This window comes from Clupea harengus, chromosome 14, assembly GCF_900700415.2.
Source record: "Clupea harengus chromosome 14, Ch_v2.0.2, whole genome shotgun sequence".
NCBI classification, from domain to species: domain Eukaryota; kingdom Metazoa; phylum Chordata; class Actinopteri; order Clupeiformes; family Clupeidae; genus Clupea; species Clupea harengus.
Window position 1 is genome coordinate 24,321,470 of NC_045165.1, and position 15,640 is coordinate 24,337,109.

The 15,640-nt window shown below is 44.4% G+C and overlaps 1 protein-coding gene across 2 annotated transcripts in view; it reads left to right on the plus strand.

Moving 5' to 3' along the window:
* Window positions 1-1,837: 1,837 nt before the first annotated feature.
* Window positions 1,838-15,640, plus strand: part of grhl1 (grainyhead-like transcription factor 1) — an 18,411-nt gene continuing 4,608 nt past the window's right edge. Inside the window, exons 1-12 of one of the 2 annotated variants that reach the window (XM_031580774.2) lie at window positions 1,838-2,027; window positions 4,319-4,505; window positions 4,795-4,868; window positions 5,486-5,849; window positions 6,499-6,581; window positions 6,941-7,097; window positions 7,222-7,333; window positions 8,384-8,478; window positions 11,313-11,559; window positions 11,941-12,116; window positions 15,221-15,249; window positions 15,439-15,527. In XM_031580774.2, coding sequence (XP_031436634.1) covers window positions 2,008-2,027; window positions 4,319-4,505; window positions 4,795-4,868; window positions 5,486-5,849; window positions 6,499-6,581; window positions 6,941-7,097; window positions 7,222-7,333; window positions 8,384-8,478; window positions 11,313-11,559; window positions 11,941-12,116; window positions 15,221-15,249; window positions 15,439-15,527 — 1,633 coding nt within the window. In that variant the 5' untranslated portion in view covers window positions 1,838-2,007. The remainder of the gene's footprint in view (window positions 2,028-4,318; window positions 4,506-4,794; window positions 4,869-5,485; window positions 5,850-6,498; window positions 6,582-6,940; window positions 7,098-7,221; window positions 7,334-8,383; window positions 8,479-11,312; window positions 11,560-11,940; window positions 12,117-15,220; window positions 15,250-15,438; window positions 15,528-15,640) is intronic. The other variant, XM_031580775.2, reaches the window with a different exon arrangement.

Sequence of the window (15,640 nt, forward strand, 5' to 3'; positions counted from 1 at the left end):
GAGAGAGAGAGAGAGAGAGAGAGAGAGAGAGAGAGAGAGAGATGCAAGGGGTGAGAGTAAGAGTATTTCAGAGTTAGAGAGAGTGGGGGGGGGGGGGGGGGTGGTTGGTGGGTTGGGTGGGTTACCACATAAGACTGTTGATTCTCATTAAACAAACACACAGTTCAAACAGATACTTATCACATGATGGGATAGTAACTGTCATGATGAACCACATGAGATAGAGTAAGAGAATGACATACAGACCATGGAGATTCAGGGACAATAAACATCTCAATATCATACATGTGTTTGTTGTGCGCTTATACCTCTGTGAGAAGCTGTACTGTAAATTTCCATTTAAAATATCCAACCATTTAGGTGAGGTAACAAAGTCGCTAATGTAATATAAATTATATTTCATCAGCCAAGAGAGTTCCATTTTAAACTTATTTTTTTCACAAAGAGAATACTTTGTCAGATTTTGTTGTGTGTAAGAACGAAACATGATTTGATCAATTCTGAGGGCAACCAGTGGTCTCTCCACCTCAAATCCTTTCTGCGGGTTCCCATCTTTCTGAAACGTTAATGCCATTCTGAGTCAGCAACTCTGTGTGGATGATCTCACCTCCTGACCAGATCTCTGCTGCTTAAGAGCCTAACGCAAATGTAAACAAGTGCCTGGGAGAAGCAGGTGTCTCTCCAATGGGATGTATAAACAATACACCAGGACATTGATGGGGGAGGTGTGTGTGTGTGTGTGTGTGTGTGTGTGTGTGTGTGTGTGTGTGTGTGTGTGTGTGTGTGTGTGTGTGTATTTGGGGGGGGGGGGCGAGTTCATGTGTGTTTACCTACTGTAATTCAGTCGTATCATATCCTTAACACCCTGATAGCATCTCTACTGTGTTTATCACTTCGAAATCTTTCTTACTTCTTAATCCACTTAAATGGGTGATGTGTACTACTACAACACAGAAGAGATACCTTTTCTTCAGAGCCTTGCACAGCATTGAAGTGTGCCTAGTCTTTGTAGTGTATCTAGATGTGTTGTGTAACTGTTAGGTGTTCCCTCAACAGCTTTGCATATCAGCACAGGTATGGGTATCTAGAGATTCAGCCAAGTGGAATCATAGTTTTCAGTGAAGTAACCTGACATGTTGGCCTGAAATTGATATTGGTCATGCCACCCAAACAATTTTGTTTATATGATGGCCCTAGGAAATAGAGGTACTGTGCGCCTCCTAAGGACAATGACAAGACAGCTGTGCAAAACAACAGGGAAGATCTTCCTACAGCTGAACAGCATATGCAAATCTATTGTTTACCGTTAGATTTGGGTCAGGATTATTAGGGGTTCTGTAGATGCAGGCAGGATACTTATCTGTGAACGTATCTTATGTCATAAGTTAGACCACACGGTCTTCTCAAATAAACATGGGTCATCAAATTTCTCCTGTGGTCTTGTTGCATTCTGCCGGTAGTGTGTTTAGACAATGGCCCGATCCAGGTGCATGCAAGGATTCTCGTTTCCTTTTACCTTTCACATTGGTTTAAACATTCTTAGACTTAGATTGGTTTAAAAATTCTTAGAGTCTCCTTCTCTTTTTCTGTCTTCAGAAGCACTGTCTACGGGTCTAATGTGAGTGGAGTTTAACTGTTGACCGTATTGAACGGTATCACACTGCTATAGACAGTGATGCGAACCGTTACTGGTTTCTAAATGAAAATTAATTGCCGTAGATAATAACTTAAACCAAACCCACGTCTGGTCCAATCAAAAACAGGCAACCTGTGTGTTTGCTGTAAGCCCCGCCTCACAGGTAGAAGTAATCCAATCCCATGGCCGGGCACAGGTAAAACCGGCCATAATTTCTGAGTATATCCCAAAAAGCGAGAAAAGCCAACAAAACCCGTTCTTTCAAACCAGACACAACTTTAACGTGGCCCTGATCCCGCGTGTGTTTCCCAAGTAAAGAGGACAGATCGGATTTACAGTACCAACAAGAAAGTCCAGTTCGACCGACAGACATGTCACAGGAGCATGACAAGTAAGTGATTTCAGTCACCAGTTGAAGTCCAGAGGAACCACTATGTGGGCAACGTAGAACTATTTTTGGACATCATCTGGATAATTTACACAATAACTTTACAGGTCGCAGGTTAATTTATGCTGATACATGTGGATTTATCTTGTTGTCAGTGTGGGAAAACATCGCCTACTAAAACACTAGGTTTGCCTAGATCTCTCTCCACTTGATTTCGGATTCATAACTGTCGGTCTGGGCTGTTAAGCTATGTTTCCCGTGTCATGTCCCAGCCTGCACGCTCACAGGTGTATCTGCACCTGTTGCGCTAGGAAAAGGTCGCTTAGAGAACAACGGTAGCTAATGGGCAAGGACGACTCCTCTCTTTTAGCCATTATGGTCATCTAAAAATCTAAATTCTGTGTTTAGTGTAAAAAAAAATTCTGCTTGGTCAATTCTGGCGGGATTCACGCAGTAGATTCATGCTTGTGCCTTGTCTAATTTCTTTCTTTCTTTTTTTATAAAACGCGTGTCGAAGTTTCAATAAACACTACATGGCATAGGCTATTAGGTTATGTTTTGTAAAATTTTCAGGGCAATGACAAGGAGACTGTTGACTCTAGTGAAATCGTACACCCATTAGGCGTTGGCTGTTTCTACACAAGAACAATGTTTAAGCTCTACCTAGTTTGTTTTATAACAGAGGTTACAGACGCACAAATGTCTTAACTTGTTTGATTGCTATTTTCCTTAATTTGCTCTATAATTAATGTTCTTTATAGACTACGTTTTGGAATATTTTTGCCATTCAGGGGAAACTATTTGCTGTTTCTTGGTGAAATAAAATGTCCCTGTGTATACTTTTAGAGTTGCTTATTTATTCTAAATAGTCTTTGAGCCACAACTACTTTTCTCTTTAACATAATCTACAAAGACAGCAAAAAAGCAATGGATGTATTCTTTTCAGAACTTTACTCCATTAACATATTGCTACATTACCCCAAAAGACAGTTAGACACATTAAAAAATGAATTCAAAATAAAACAAAACAAACAAAAAACATCCTCTAAAAAGAAATGTGAACAAATAGGTTTTCAGATTTTCGCATACAAAACATTTTCTGCGGACTAACAACACCAATGAGTTCAGAGTTTGCGCGTGACAGAGTCTTTTGTTTTAAGCATGGATTTCATGACCATTGAATTTTATCGACACTGAATAACGGATCTATCAGGTTGCAAATAAAAAAATCGGCCTTCAAGAATAGCACAATTAGATATTAAATTACTCATAATCCGTTTAACTGTAGGTGACCCTCAGGTCTACTGGACAACCACATTTTGTTGTAGTGTCAAGTGGAAACACCTTGTTAAGTAGTTTGGGGTAGTTGCCTAGTGATTTACTTTATAAATGATGCTACATCTCATTAGAATGTGTACAATTGTGCATGGAAGACGACAAAGATTTATGGGCCATCATTAAAAAAAAGACTAGAACGAAAAATTAAAAGACAAAGGAAATATAACTAATATTATTATGTTTGTCTGGTGGTGTGTTTCTCTTGTTTTGAAGGTGTGTGTATGTGAAAGTGAGCGTGTTTGTGCTGTTAGCTGTCTATGAAAAATATGATAATTTGGGGGGAGGTAAAGAATAATAATATAATAAATACTGCTGAGTACTGCTAATATATAATAAATACGGCTGCATACTGCTAAATATAAATTAAATACTGCTTTATGGCCAAACTACTGTTTGGGAACTGCATATGCAGTAGTTCTTTCTTGTTTTCGACGAAGACGATGAAGACGCTGATGGGGGAAGTAATGTTCAGCAACAGGTTTTGTAAAGAAAAAAAACACATCTCTATTCGAAAACAATGGAATGTTCGAGAGAGGTGTTGCGCAGTAGAGTTGTCAGTTGGCTTCCATCATCATTCCTTTTTACCGGTAGATCAAGTAAAACATCTTGTCAAGCGGGAAGTCGTGACCTTTGCTGAGATTTGTTATATAGTCATGGCACTGGTTGGGTTTTTCTCAGGTACTCTGACTTGGAAGGTTTTGACACTTGTGACAAGACAATGCCCCATCTTTGTTCTTTAGGAATACCAATGTTGTTCATCCAGTTTATCACTTAGACCACATCAGTTAGGCCATATTATAGTCAACAAGACAGTAATATATATCTATATAGCGGGGAGTGTATGTATGTATATATATATATATCTGTCTCTATTTGTCTGTCTGTCTGTCTGTGTAACTCTTTTTCACCCACTCATTCTGCATGTTGTCATTTCCTCTGTCCATTCTCCTGAGCAGTAAGAGGGCGGTGCTCGTGCTGCAGAATGACCCAGCCTACAGCCAGCGGCGTTCCTTCACCATGGAGGACGAGGCGTGGAAGTCCTTCCTGGAGAACCCGCTGACGGCCGCCACCAAGGCCATGATGAGCATCAACGGCGACGAGGACAGCGCCGCCGCCCTGGGCCTCCTCTATGACTACTACAAGGTAACCGGAGGCTCAGCCAAGCCACAAGTCAAGCCATGGGTCTGTTCTTAAGTTAGAGTCGCTGGATATTAGAGCGAGTGGATCCATTGTCCCAAGTACTGGGATGGATGGAAAATGATATAAACATAGAAGATAAACAGTATGTATACGATGAGATATGTGTAAACATATAGACGTAGATTGACATTGTATGTAGTCTATAGTTCAGAAGCAGTTGTCCAGCTGAACTGGTAACTGTGAGACCACTGGCTGTAGTCAGGCCCATAGACGCTGTGTTTACCTTCCCCAGGTGCCCCGGGAGAAGAGAACAATAACCCAGCAAAAGGCAGACATCATGGGCTCTGATGTGGATCCCAACAAAAGGTAACATCCCTGTTAATGCTTTGAAGAGAGAGTCATGGGATAGTGATTGCCCATGGATGTGTGTGTGTGTGTGTGTGTGTGTGTGTGTGTGTAAGCTGGGGATGGGCTCCACGGGGGGCATGGCCTGGTGTTCAGCTGTGCTGGTGACACAGGGCCTGGTCGTAGTGGTCGTGAGCACTGATGTAGGGGGCAGTACTCATGCACTGGGCCAGGTGCTTATCGCACTCACAGATGAACATCTGGCACGCGTCATTCGTAGCTGAGGTAGCTGAGATAATCAGATTAGTGGTGTGTGAGTGTGTGTGTGTGTGTGGGGGGGGGGGGGGGGGGGGGGGGGGCGAAGAGAGAGGGAGGAGGGGGGCGGGGCGGAGAGAGGGGAGGAAGGGAGGGTGTGTTTTGGAGTATTAACAATAGTTTACACTTATACAATAAGTATACAATAAGTAATAATATTAACAATAGTTTACACTTAGGTTACACTTATGTATCGTGGACTCCTAAACTCTGGACATCCCACCGCCTCTTGCTGTAGGGTGTGTGTGTGTGTGTGTGTGTGTGTGTGTGTTTCCTTGTTTGATGAACCTCTGCTCTCTCTTTCACTCTTGCCTTTCACCCAGGAGCCTAATGGCTCTTCCAGAGACCTCCATGGCGGCCTCAGAGGGCAAGATCCAACTCTTGAAGGGAGTTCCCTTCAACGTCGTCCTGCCGGGGAACCAGCTGGCCCAGGACAAGCGGTCCCTCTTCCCCTCCCCGGCCACTACAGTCACCGTCTCCATAGCAGCCGTGCCCAACTATCCAATCAAGACAGAGGGACCCTCTAATGGTTTCTCGGTGACGATCCCCGGTGCCCAGTGCTCGGAGCCAGACAGCCACGCCGGGGTGTTTGAAAGGCAGCTGGCCCACAACCAGTTCAGCCCCAACACCCAGCCCCGCACCCCAGACTCCACCTTCCCTGAGAACTTCAAGGATGGGTCGCAAGAGGTATGGAAGGATCAAATAGCCCCTTTTGACCCGCCTCTTTGTTTTAGTTCTCTCTTGGTGTCTGCCTCTCAGCCTGTCTCCCTCACTAACACATAGACAAACACAATTGCACTCTCTCCCTCAGAAATGAGACATAGACAAATATACACACACACACACACACACTCACTGTCACACAACCCATGTCTCTTCCTAGACAATACCCCATTTATCTGAGGCTGTGGAGCCATCACTTTGCTCAGCCTTCCTGGTTTTATTTGAACATGCCAAAATAGCAGCTAGCATGTCATTACACCATTGTCTCCCATGCACAATAAAGTGCCCCCCCCCCCCCACACACACACACCTCACTCCTTTCACAATGGTTAAAGCTTTTCTCCCCCTCTCTCACTCCCCTTTCTGTATTAAAACCTGAAGGGGGATTACCTTCCAAAGGACAGCCCAACAAAACCCTTCACACACGGATGCTGTTAGTGGGAGGAGGTGTGTGTGTGTATGTGTGTGTGTGTGTGTGACAGAGGCTGCAAGGTTTGTTTTCCCTGGGCCGAGACTCAGGCTCCCTCTCGGGCCCTGGGAGCGCTCGCTCGCTCGCCTGTCCCGGGTGTTTGTGTAAAGCCGGGCACTCTCGCCCTTCTTTTGTGTGCCACAGGTGTACGCGTTCCCAGGGGAGCTCCAGTTACGCATGGCCCCCATCGACCAGGACGGCTACTCCGCTTTTGACACCGTGTCATGGTAAGCCAACCGGGAGGCCGCAGACGCAGCCATGGTGCCAGAGCACTACACGTCTGACAGTGGCCTCATTCATCTCCCTGGGAGTCAACTGGGAGTCACACAATTAGATCAGTTGGCAGCAATAGCGTCAAGATCCTCACAGAACCTGAATAGAGGTCACAGTCAGTCACAACAATTACAGAGTTCTAAACAGCGCTAGCAAAGGAAATGTTATACTAATTTGAGTCTCACAACAGAACTTCAAACCTCTATACATCACATGGTGATTGATATGAATATTAGTAATCGTCTGTTTTAGAGGCATTATTATGCCGACAAAATGGGATTATTGATCATCTCTTTTGTCATTGTCTCATTAGCAACAACTTCGAATACACACTTGAGGCGTCAAAGTCTCTCCGTCAGAAGTCAGGTGACGGCACGATGACGTACCTCAACAAGGGCCAGTTCTATCCCATCAGCCTCAGGGAGATGGACAACCCAAAAGTGCTCCAACACCCCATCAGCAAAGTGCGAGTGAGTGCCTTTATCCTTTTCCACTGGATGGCATGGCTATATAATGAATGGCAACAGTATTGGATGTGACTGTTCATGTGTAGATGGGCCTGTGTATGTGCATATAACATCTGTTGTGTTTCAGAGTGTGGTGATGGTGGTCTTTGGAGAGGAGAAGTGCAGAGATGACCAGCTGAAACACTGGAAGTACTGGCACTCCAGACAGCACACAGCCAAGCAGAGATGTATTGACATCGGTAAGGGCCCGACACCGGACATTTAAAGAATATCATATACAATCCTAAAATGGTAGACCAATGTGGTTTCCTGAAGGCCAAGTGGTAAGCACCAGTTGCTAGTCCCTTATATGCAAACATCAGCTTTTGTACTCGGATGTGGAAGTGAAACAGAGGGTATGTTACGCACCGCTTACTGTTCTGTCCACCTGCAGTGTATAGTACACAGTCCACCGTCCCCCGTCCCCCACCCCAGCCCTCACCTACACCGTCACATGCTGGCACTGCACTCAAATGAACTGGCTTCAGATGAAGTGAAATACAGAGCCAAGATTAAATTAAAGAATGGTTTTACTTCTATGAGTATATATGTATATGAAGAGAAAATATGTAAATAATGTTGAGCAAATTCATTTTGAGCGCATTATAAGAGGATGTGTTTGGGAATAGGCAGGAGTGATTTGGTAGTCTGTTTACCTGACCATGATTCAGTTCTTCATGACCCTGCCCAGAGAGGATGACCTCAAGTAATCAGTCTCTGCCTGTATACATAGTGTGTGTGTGTGTGTGTGTGTGTGTGTGTGTGTGTGTGTGTACAGAGAGCTTAGTAACCCCTGACAGGGAAAAGTTAAGTTATTTCTCTGTGGCTTGTTGAAGGGGCACTATTGTATTATGTCAGACAACCTGGCCTTTGTGAAAATCAGACAGTGACAGTTAATCTGTTCATTTTTTAAGCGTGGATAATACTCATGGCTCCACCAACACCTCTGACAATGCAAATGTCCCTGTTTGACCAAATCTTAGAGGAACCAGAAATCTCAGTATTGATAGTCACTCCCACACCACACTAATTGCTAGGGCCAGTTCTCCTCGTCTGAAACAGGGACCGCGAGGAAATACATTTTGTGATCATTACACTATGTCTACTCCTCCCTTGTTTCGCTCTTGTGGAACACTCTTCGCTCTTCTCCACCTCTTCACACCCGGCCACTTGTTCCTCAACTTGCCTCTCGCGGTTCTCTCGACCCCTCGCTCTCTCCTCGCTGACCTCTTACCTTTGCCCGTCCGCAGCCGACTACAAGGAGAGTTTCAACACCATCAGCAACATTGAGGAGATCTCCTACAACGCCATTTCCTTCACCTGGGACATCAACGAGGAGGCAAAGGTAAGGGCCTCAGGCCCACAGACCCATAGACTGGGTGCCCTCTACCTGCCGGTCTGGTCCATCCTTTTCATAAACCAAAAAATGTACCATATGATGAAACAAAAATGCACTGTATGTCAGATATGATCCAGAGAGGAAGGTAAAGGTGCTTATGTAATGTTTCATTTTCCTTCAGTAACTAACACTGGCGATCATGTCAATTATGAGCTGGCATACAGTATGTGTCTTTGGGGTTGGCATGACTGTCTGCACAAACACAGCCCACATTATTAACACACATTATTAACACACAAACCCTCTGTCTGAGTCAGACAGAAGTGGCGGGATCAGTGTTGATGTGTTCTGAACTTGGAACAAGGAAGCATTACGTGTTTGGGTTTACCTAGGCTATGATGGCTATACATGTGATCTGGTGACGTGTTTGGGTTTACCAAGGCTATGATTGCTATACATGTGATCTGGTTTGGGTTTACCTAGGCTATGATGGCTATACATGTGATCTGGTGACGTGTTTGGGTTTACCAAGGCTATGATGGCTATACATGTGATCTGGGCACACTTTGGTGTGTTCTGGTCCACTGTGAAATCTTCCATGCTGATCATGTTGGTTACTGTCCATTGAGCAGAATGGGAACGGTTTGCAGATTCACTGAACAGTTTGCCTGTGTTCTTGTTGTACCATAGAGAGTGTGTGTGTGTGTGTGTGTGTGTGTGTGTGTGTGTGTGTGTGTGTGTGTGTGTGTGCGCGCGTGTGCTTTTGCGCATGCTATGTACACACTTTTGAATGTGAGGGAGAAATAGAGTGTGTGTGTGTCTGTGTGTGTGCCATGTACACATTTGTGTATGTGAAGGAAAAATGGACTGTGTGTGTTTTTGAGAAGTGTGCGAACAGCACACTCTTCACTCACCACACCTGTAGCCCTTATTGTGGACAGACTAAAGACACACACCAAAAAGCTTCTGAATAAGTCTGTCTGTAAGGAAAGACAAAGAATGAGGAAAGGCATCGGGAGGGAAAGAGAACAGGGTATGACTGCTGATGGAATCCTGTCAGACGGGTACGCTTAAAACCTGTCTAGTGCTCGCCGTCCGATCACTCCTCTCTGCTCTCAACCGCTTTGTGTTTCTTCATCAGATAAAGAGGACGACATTCACCTTCAGTATTAGTTGAAGGTTCATTGTACGTTCATGTTCATTAGCTATAGATTTAAATTATGGAACAAAATAAATTCACAAAATACAGCTGTTATTGCCATACTGAAACATAACACTGACATCACAAGACGGCCATCATCCATTTGTTTGTGTCTACCCAGCCGTACGTTTTCTCATCCAGGATGTAGTTCATTAGATAGCCCTGGAGACATAGGATGTTCATCCGTGTATATTTACTGTGATCTGCGCGTTGTTTGGTGTGGTGTTGTATGTCATGGAGAAAGAATGGGATGCGCATGCAGGTGTCTCTATCGGCGCAGTTCACTGGTTGGTAGAGAAATTACTTTTCGGGCAGTCAAATAGTGCCCTCTAGTGGCAACAGCTAAAATCACTTAATTGTTCCGCATGAAGTTTTGAAGTGAACTTGTAATGCTGCTATGCAAACCATTATCTAAAGCAGTGTTTCCCAAACTTTGTACAGTGATGAGTAATGAGCAATGAGCTCTCGCTTCTCTACACAGGGCATCAGCGAGTGGGATTCTGACGAGAGCTAACCGTTGTGCCTATGTTTTGACCTACCTGTAGCTATTTTTGGCAATGTAATTATTTCGCTAAACACTACAATGTATACATGAGTGTATGTTTGGCATTGTGACTGGGATATTCAGACTATTTAAGATGTCATGTCTATTTATAGGTCAGTTTGAAATTGTAATGGGCTGTTTCACTTTGAAAATGCAAATCAATTGTCTTCACCCGCGTACACCCTACGTCCCTTTGCGTACCCCAGTTTGGGAAACACTGATCTAAAGCTATAGATTTTTCCTTAGCAAAGACATTTAATTAGCCAAATCCAAATCTTGACCATAGATTCCAAATCAGTGCATCAGTGCATGCAAGTAAAATTACTGATTTTCACGGTAGCGGGCGTTATAATAAGTACATTTGCATTGTTTTGCGCTTTGTATTCTGCTTGGACCTTGATGATCGCCATTTGCGGCTACATTTTGAATATTGTTACCGATTGCTTAACTCCGCTTTGGCTGCAATGCACATCGGAGTACTTGGACTGTGCCAGCAGAGGGAGACATACACATACACATATGCATTGTTAGGTGGCAGGGCTTGCAGTAGAATCCACTCAGTGCCCCATGTGCAATGGAACAAATATGTCTGGAAACTCACTGAGCTTTTACGTTTCTGAGGTTTTGATGTTACTGGGAGTATAATTCTGCCCTGCCATAACACTTTAAAAAAAGTTAGATTATCATGTGCATGTGCTGTCGTTTTTGCTTCATTATCTAATATCTGTATATAATCATCAACAGTCATGCACCAGGGACTTTCTTGAGCAAGAACTAGCATGCGTGTTGGAACGCTATTGGTTACAGACACATAAACTCCATTCACATTCAGTCTCTCGTACCTCTTTTGTTTTTTAGTCTTCTGAACATTCAGAGGATGAGTATGATGTGTCATAACCTATGAAAACCCCTCTTGTCAGATTGTGTCTTCCCACCCTTAGCACAGCTTTCTCACTCTCTCCCTCTCCCTGTCCCTCTCTTCCCTCCCTCTCTCTTTCTCACTCTCTCCCTCTCCCTGTCGCTCTCTTCCCTCCCTCTCTCTGTCTCCTTCTGTCCCTCTCCCTCTCTTCTCTCCCTCCCTCTCTCCCTAAACAGATCTTCATCTCTGTGAACTGCCTGAGCACAGACTTCTCCTCTCAGAAGGGGGTGAAGGGTCTGCCCCTCAACCTGCAGATCGACACCTACAGCTACAACAACCGCAGCAACAAGCCCATCCACCGTGCCTACTGCCAGATCAAGGTCTTCTGCGACAAGGGCGCCGAGAGGAAGATCCGCGACGAGGAGCGCAAGCAGTCGCGCAGGAAGGGCAAGACCACGGATGTCAACCCCAACCTGGGGGGCTGTGAGTGCCATCCCGTCTGCACGCTCTCCTGCAATGACAAACTCTTCTGCATCTCTTCTAAAAACTACATCCTTAACTGATTTCCTGTCTGCCGTTATTCCCATGGTCATGTAGTTTCTTCTGTTGTTTCTTCTCATTTAAATGTCTGCTTAATATGAATCTTTCTTAATTGTAATGATTATATTTCTTAACTGTAATTATTGCATTTCTGCTAGAAACATGCTTTCTGGTAAGCGGAGGGTTGGGAATATCCAGTAATCAGTCTTGAGTGAATTGCTTACCTCTGGAGTCTCTTTATTGGCAAATAGTCTAAACTTTGGAGGAATCTACCCCTCGTCATCACTGAAATGCATCTCTCTCTCTCTCTCTCTCTCTCTGAAGATCACTCCGTGGATGTGAAGGTGCCGCTCATGCACAAGCGGAGCGACATCACCATCTTCAAGGCCATGGTAGACATGGAAACGCAACCCGTTCTCTTCATCCCTGACCTCCACTTCTCCAGCTTCCAGCGCCATGTGAGTGTCACATCACCATCCCTCAGGGTACCAAACATTGGTGTAAGCCCAAATACTTCCTCTCATTGAATGAATTGAGCACTAATGATACTGATTCTAAAGACACTAATGCATACCAGGAAGGAAAACCTGCAGTCGCAGTCTATGAGTACGGCTGCCCACCACCGCAATAGAGACGGGTTAATGGTGGTGGATGGGTTTATGTGCATGAACACAAGTTATAAAACGGAGCTCCGTTGTGTGACACAGAGAAGTGCCACAGATACTGCAGCCTCGCCGCAGATGACATGTTTGATTCGATGTGAGCTGTTGCAAAGGTGAACTCGGAGAGTGTGTACGTGTATGGCTGAAGAAATGTAGAACACACAATCCTTAGACGCCCTCCCCCCCCCCCCCCTGATAAGATAAGAAGCCATATGCTAGGAGCATGTACGGTACAGGGCATGCTTGAACAGACCCCTCCTGTCTGAGGAGGATACACCGTGGCCTTGAAATTACAATGTTGAAACACTCCCACGCTCTGGTGGGCCTTGTGGATATTTGCCTTGGATAATGTTCCCACGCTTTTGCTTTTGAGAATAAAATGAGGAACATATTATGTGTTTGTGTGTGTGAGAGAGAGAGAGAGCAAGAGAGTGAGGGAGAGCTACTACTAGCATGTAATGGGATGCATCAGGAGAACCAAGATGCATTGCCAAGGGAGTTCTCTATTTCTCAGTATCTGTTCATCTATGCCCATGCATTGTAAATCTGAATCTGAATGAGGAACACACACGGTTTTGACCCCGGAGTAGCTCAGTTCCATATGGTTGCCTTCTTATTATTGACTGCTTAGTCAGCATCTTATCATAGCTTTGCCCTCAACAGGAGAGGAGTCTCTTGCCAAGCGCTGCCTTTGATCGCTCTGTGGAGGGCTGTGGGAAGTACCTTAGAGCCAGAAATAAACATGCACTCTCCTCTGGCCATCTGCTGGCCAGCAAACAGCCAATAGGAGATGTTTAGCTGAGGAGGAAAAGTTCAAATGTCTGTATTTGAACAAGAAAACAGCCACACAAATATGGGGCACCAAGAGTATAATTTCGTGCACAGAAAACATTCTGTGCTATGAAAGGCATTTATTTATTACAAAGCCATGTAACACAGGTACAATACGTCAGTCATGTTTAAGCAACCTTTCTTTGGACAAAATATATTCTATAACCTGCCGACTGACTAAATGTATCATACCTTTAGTAATATAATCTATGGACATAATTCATTCAGTACTTCAGTACTCTACAAAAGGGATTTCTGTAACCTGCCAACTCAGAATGTATTGGACCGAAGACCTTGTGTGTTTCGTGCCACAAACATATCATTGTTGGCCTACGATATCTGTTTTGTGGACAGAATTACTTTTGTCTATGAATTGAGTTTATTTCGTCAACAAAGTGAGAAGTGCGTTCAGCCTGTTGTCCACAAAAAGAAAAGCACAACAATCAATTCAGTGCACAGCATGGATCATTCATCTTGTTTTCTTTGCAGAAAGGAATGCGCTCTCTTCAATATTTCGTAGACACAATGCTAGTGCTTCTGTATTTTTTGTGGACTAAAGGCATTACGGTGATACGTGGTTTCATAATAAATGAATGTATTCTCTGGTGCATACAACCTGTAGAAGCAACACTCTGCAGACACTAGAGTAAAAGTGGAGAATTCCACATAACGTCAATATTTACACATGCATAGACAATGCATTTTCATACCTGATTAACTACCAGTTGTCATTTATATTATCAGTCAGTGTGAACCTTATCCCAACTGATCATAGTTGATAGTGGTAATATTAACTAGATGTTGAACATTACAATCTTCATTGAAATCTTAGTCCGAGTTGGGAATCTGGCAAGTATAGTATGTGGTTACAAAACATGGAGTTCTGCTCTCTTCAGAGATTTCATTCACTGAAAAGCCATTACTTCCAATGTTAGACTCATTTTAATATAAATTCACAACATCAACATCAACAACAACAACAGCATGTGATTTGGAAATGGCCGTGTTTCAGAAATACTCTTGTAGAGTCATATTTACCGATACTCTGAGCCTTGCCAAGTTGCAGGAACAGCGTGATCCTTCACTGGGCATGGTGTGCCGGTGTTTATGGCTGTGGTTAGGCATTATCTGGCTGAACTCTGGTATCCTTGGGAAGGCATGCCAAGCACACTGTGCCTCAGCCCACGTATACACACACACACACACACACACGAGCACACACACACACACACATAGTAACACCATAACAGGACTCACACTGGGTCAGGCTGACCCAAGAAGTTATGCTTCTCTTTGTTGATTCAGCATGTTCTCAGTAAGTGACTGAAGGCACAAAAGCCAGAGCCTGTCAGAATGGAGGCCCCCTATAGTCGTATGTAAAAACCTGTACCAACGTGTGTGTGTGTGTGTGTGTGTGTGTGTGTGGTGTGTGTGTGTGTGTGTGTGTGTGTGTGTGTGTGTGTGTGTGTGTGTGTGTGTGTGTGTGTGTGTGTGTGTGTGTGTGTGTGTGTGTGTGTGTGTGTGTGTGTGAGAAGCTGGGAAAGGACTGGTCAGAGAACATGCAACATGTCAGACCTGTCTCAGCACTGTATCACCCCATGGCAGTTTTCGGCTCTCGGCTGTGTCTTGTGCTGTTGAGGTCACATGGGCTCTCCGACCAGGACCACTTCCTGCTGCGTGACCCTTGGCCTACTTGCGGCCTCACACGTTTTGGCTGGCCAGCCCTGGGTACCTGATTTGGAATCTGAAAATAAACTGCCCAGGTGTTTGCTTTCACAGCAGGTGGCTGGTGAAAACACTTCGTTTGGTGCACGCCAGACATTGGACTCGTGTTGAACGTTGAGACGTTGAAAACTTGTTGAACCGCGACAGTTCAGTCACCTTAGTGAGGTTAAAGGGTTCCCTGCCTGCGGGAATTGGTATTTCTCAATAGGTGCATGCACAGCACTAAAATAGAATTTCAATGTTTGACCAATCGATCAATGTTAATGCTGGACTTTCCTCCTTGTCCAACCTTTAGTCTAATTCTCATTTGTGCATGTTGGTCTCATATTAGACTCAAATTAAACTCATGCCCTATCCTTTGTCTCTCTTTTTTCATTTTCCTGTAGCCTTTCACACCTGATGATGCAGAAGATAGGTAAGTTGACCATTACACACACACATCAGTTAGATCCTCCATGTTTTCCCCATAAACTGGTTGAGTTTCCTAGAAACAGGCATGTGTTTGCATAGCAGTTAATGATGCCCTAATGATGACTGCCTCCCATCTCCGGGGATGGGCTCTTTCCAAGACACTCTGCTCATCAATATTGTACTTCACCCACAGCACGGGGATGAAGAGATTAACCTATGGCAATGAAGAAGAGTTTGGAACAGCGCCCAATAAAATGGCCAGGATGGATGAGCCTAAGAAAGGTATTGCAGCAGTGTTGCTCACCTCACAGTTGTTTGTGCCCTGATCCTTTGACTGGTTTCACCACCTTAGACTAGTGATCTACTGAGAGAGTTGGGCAGGAGGGGGAGAGAGA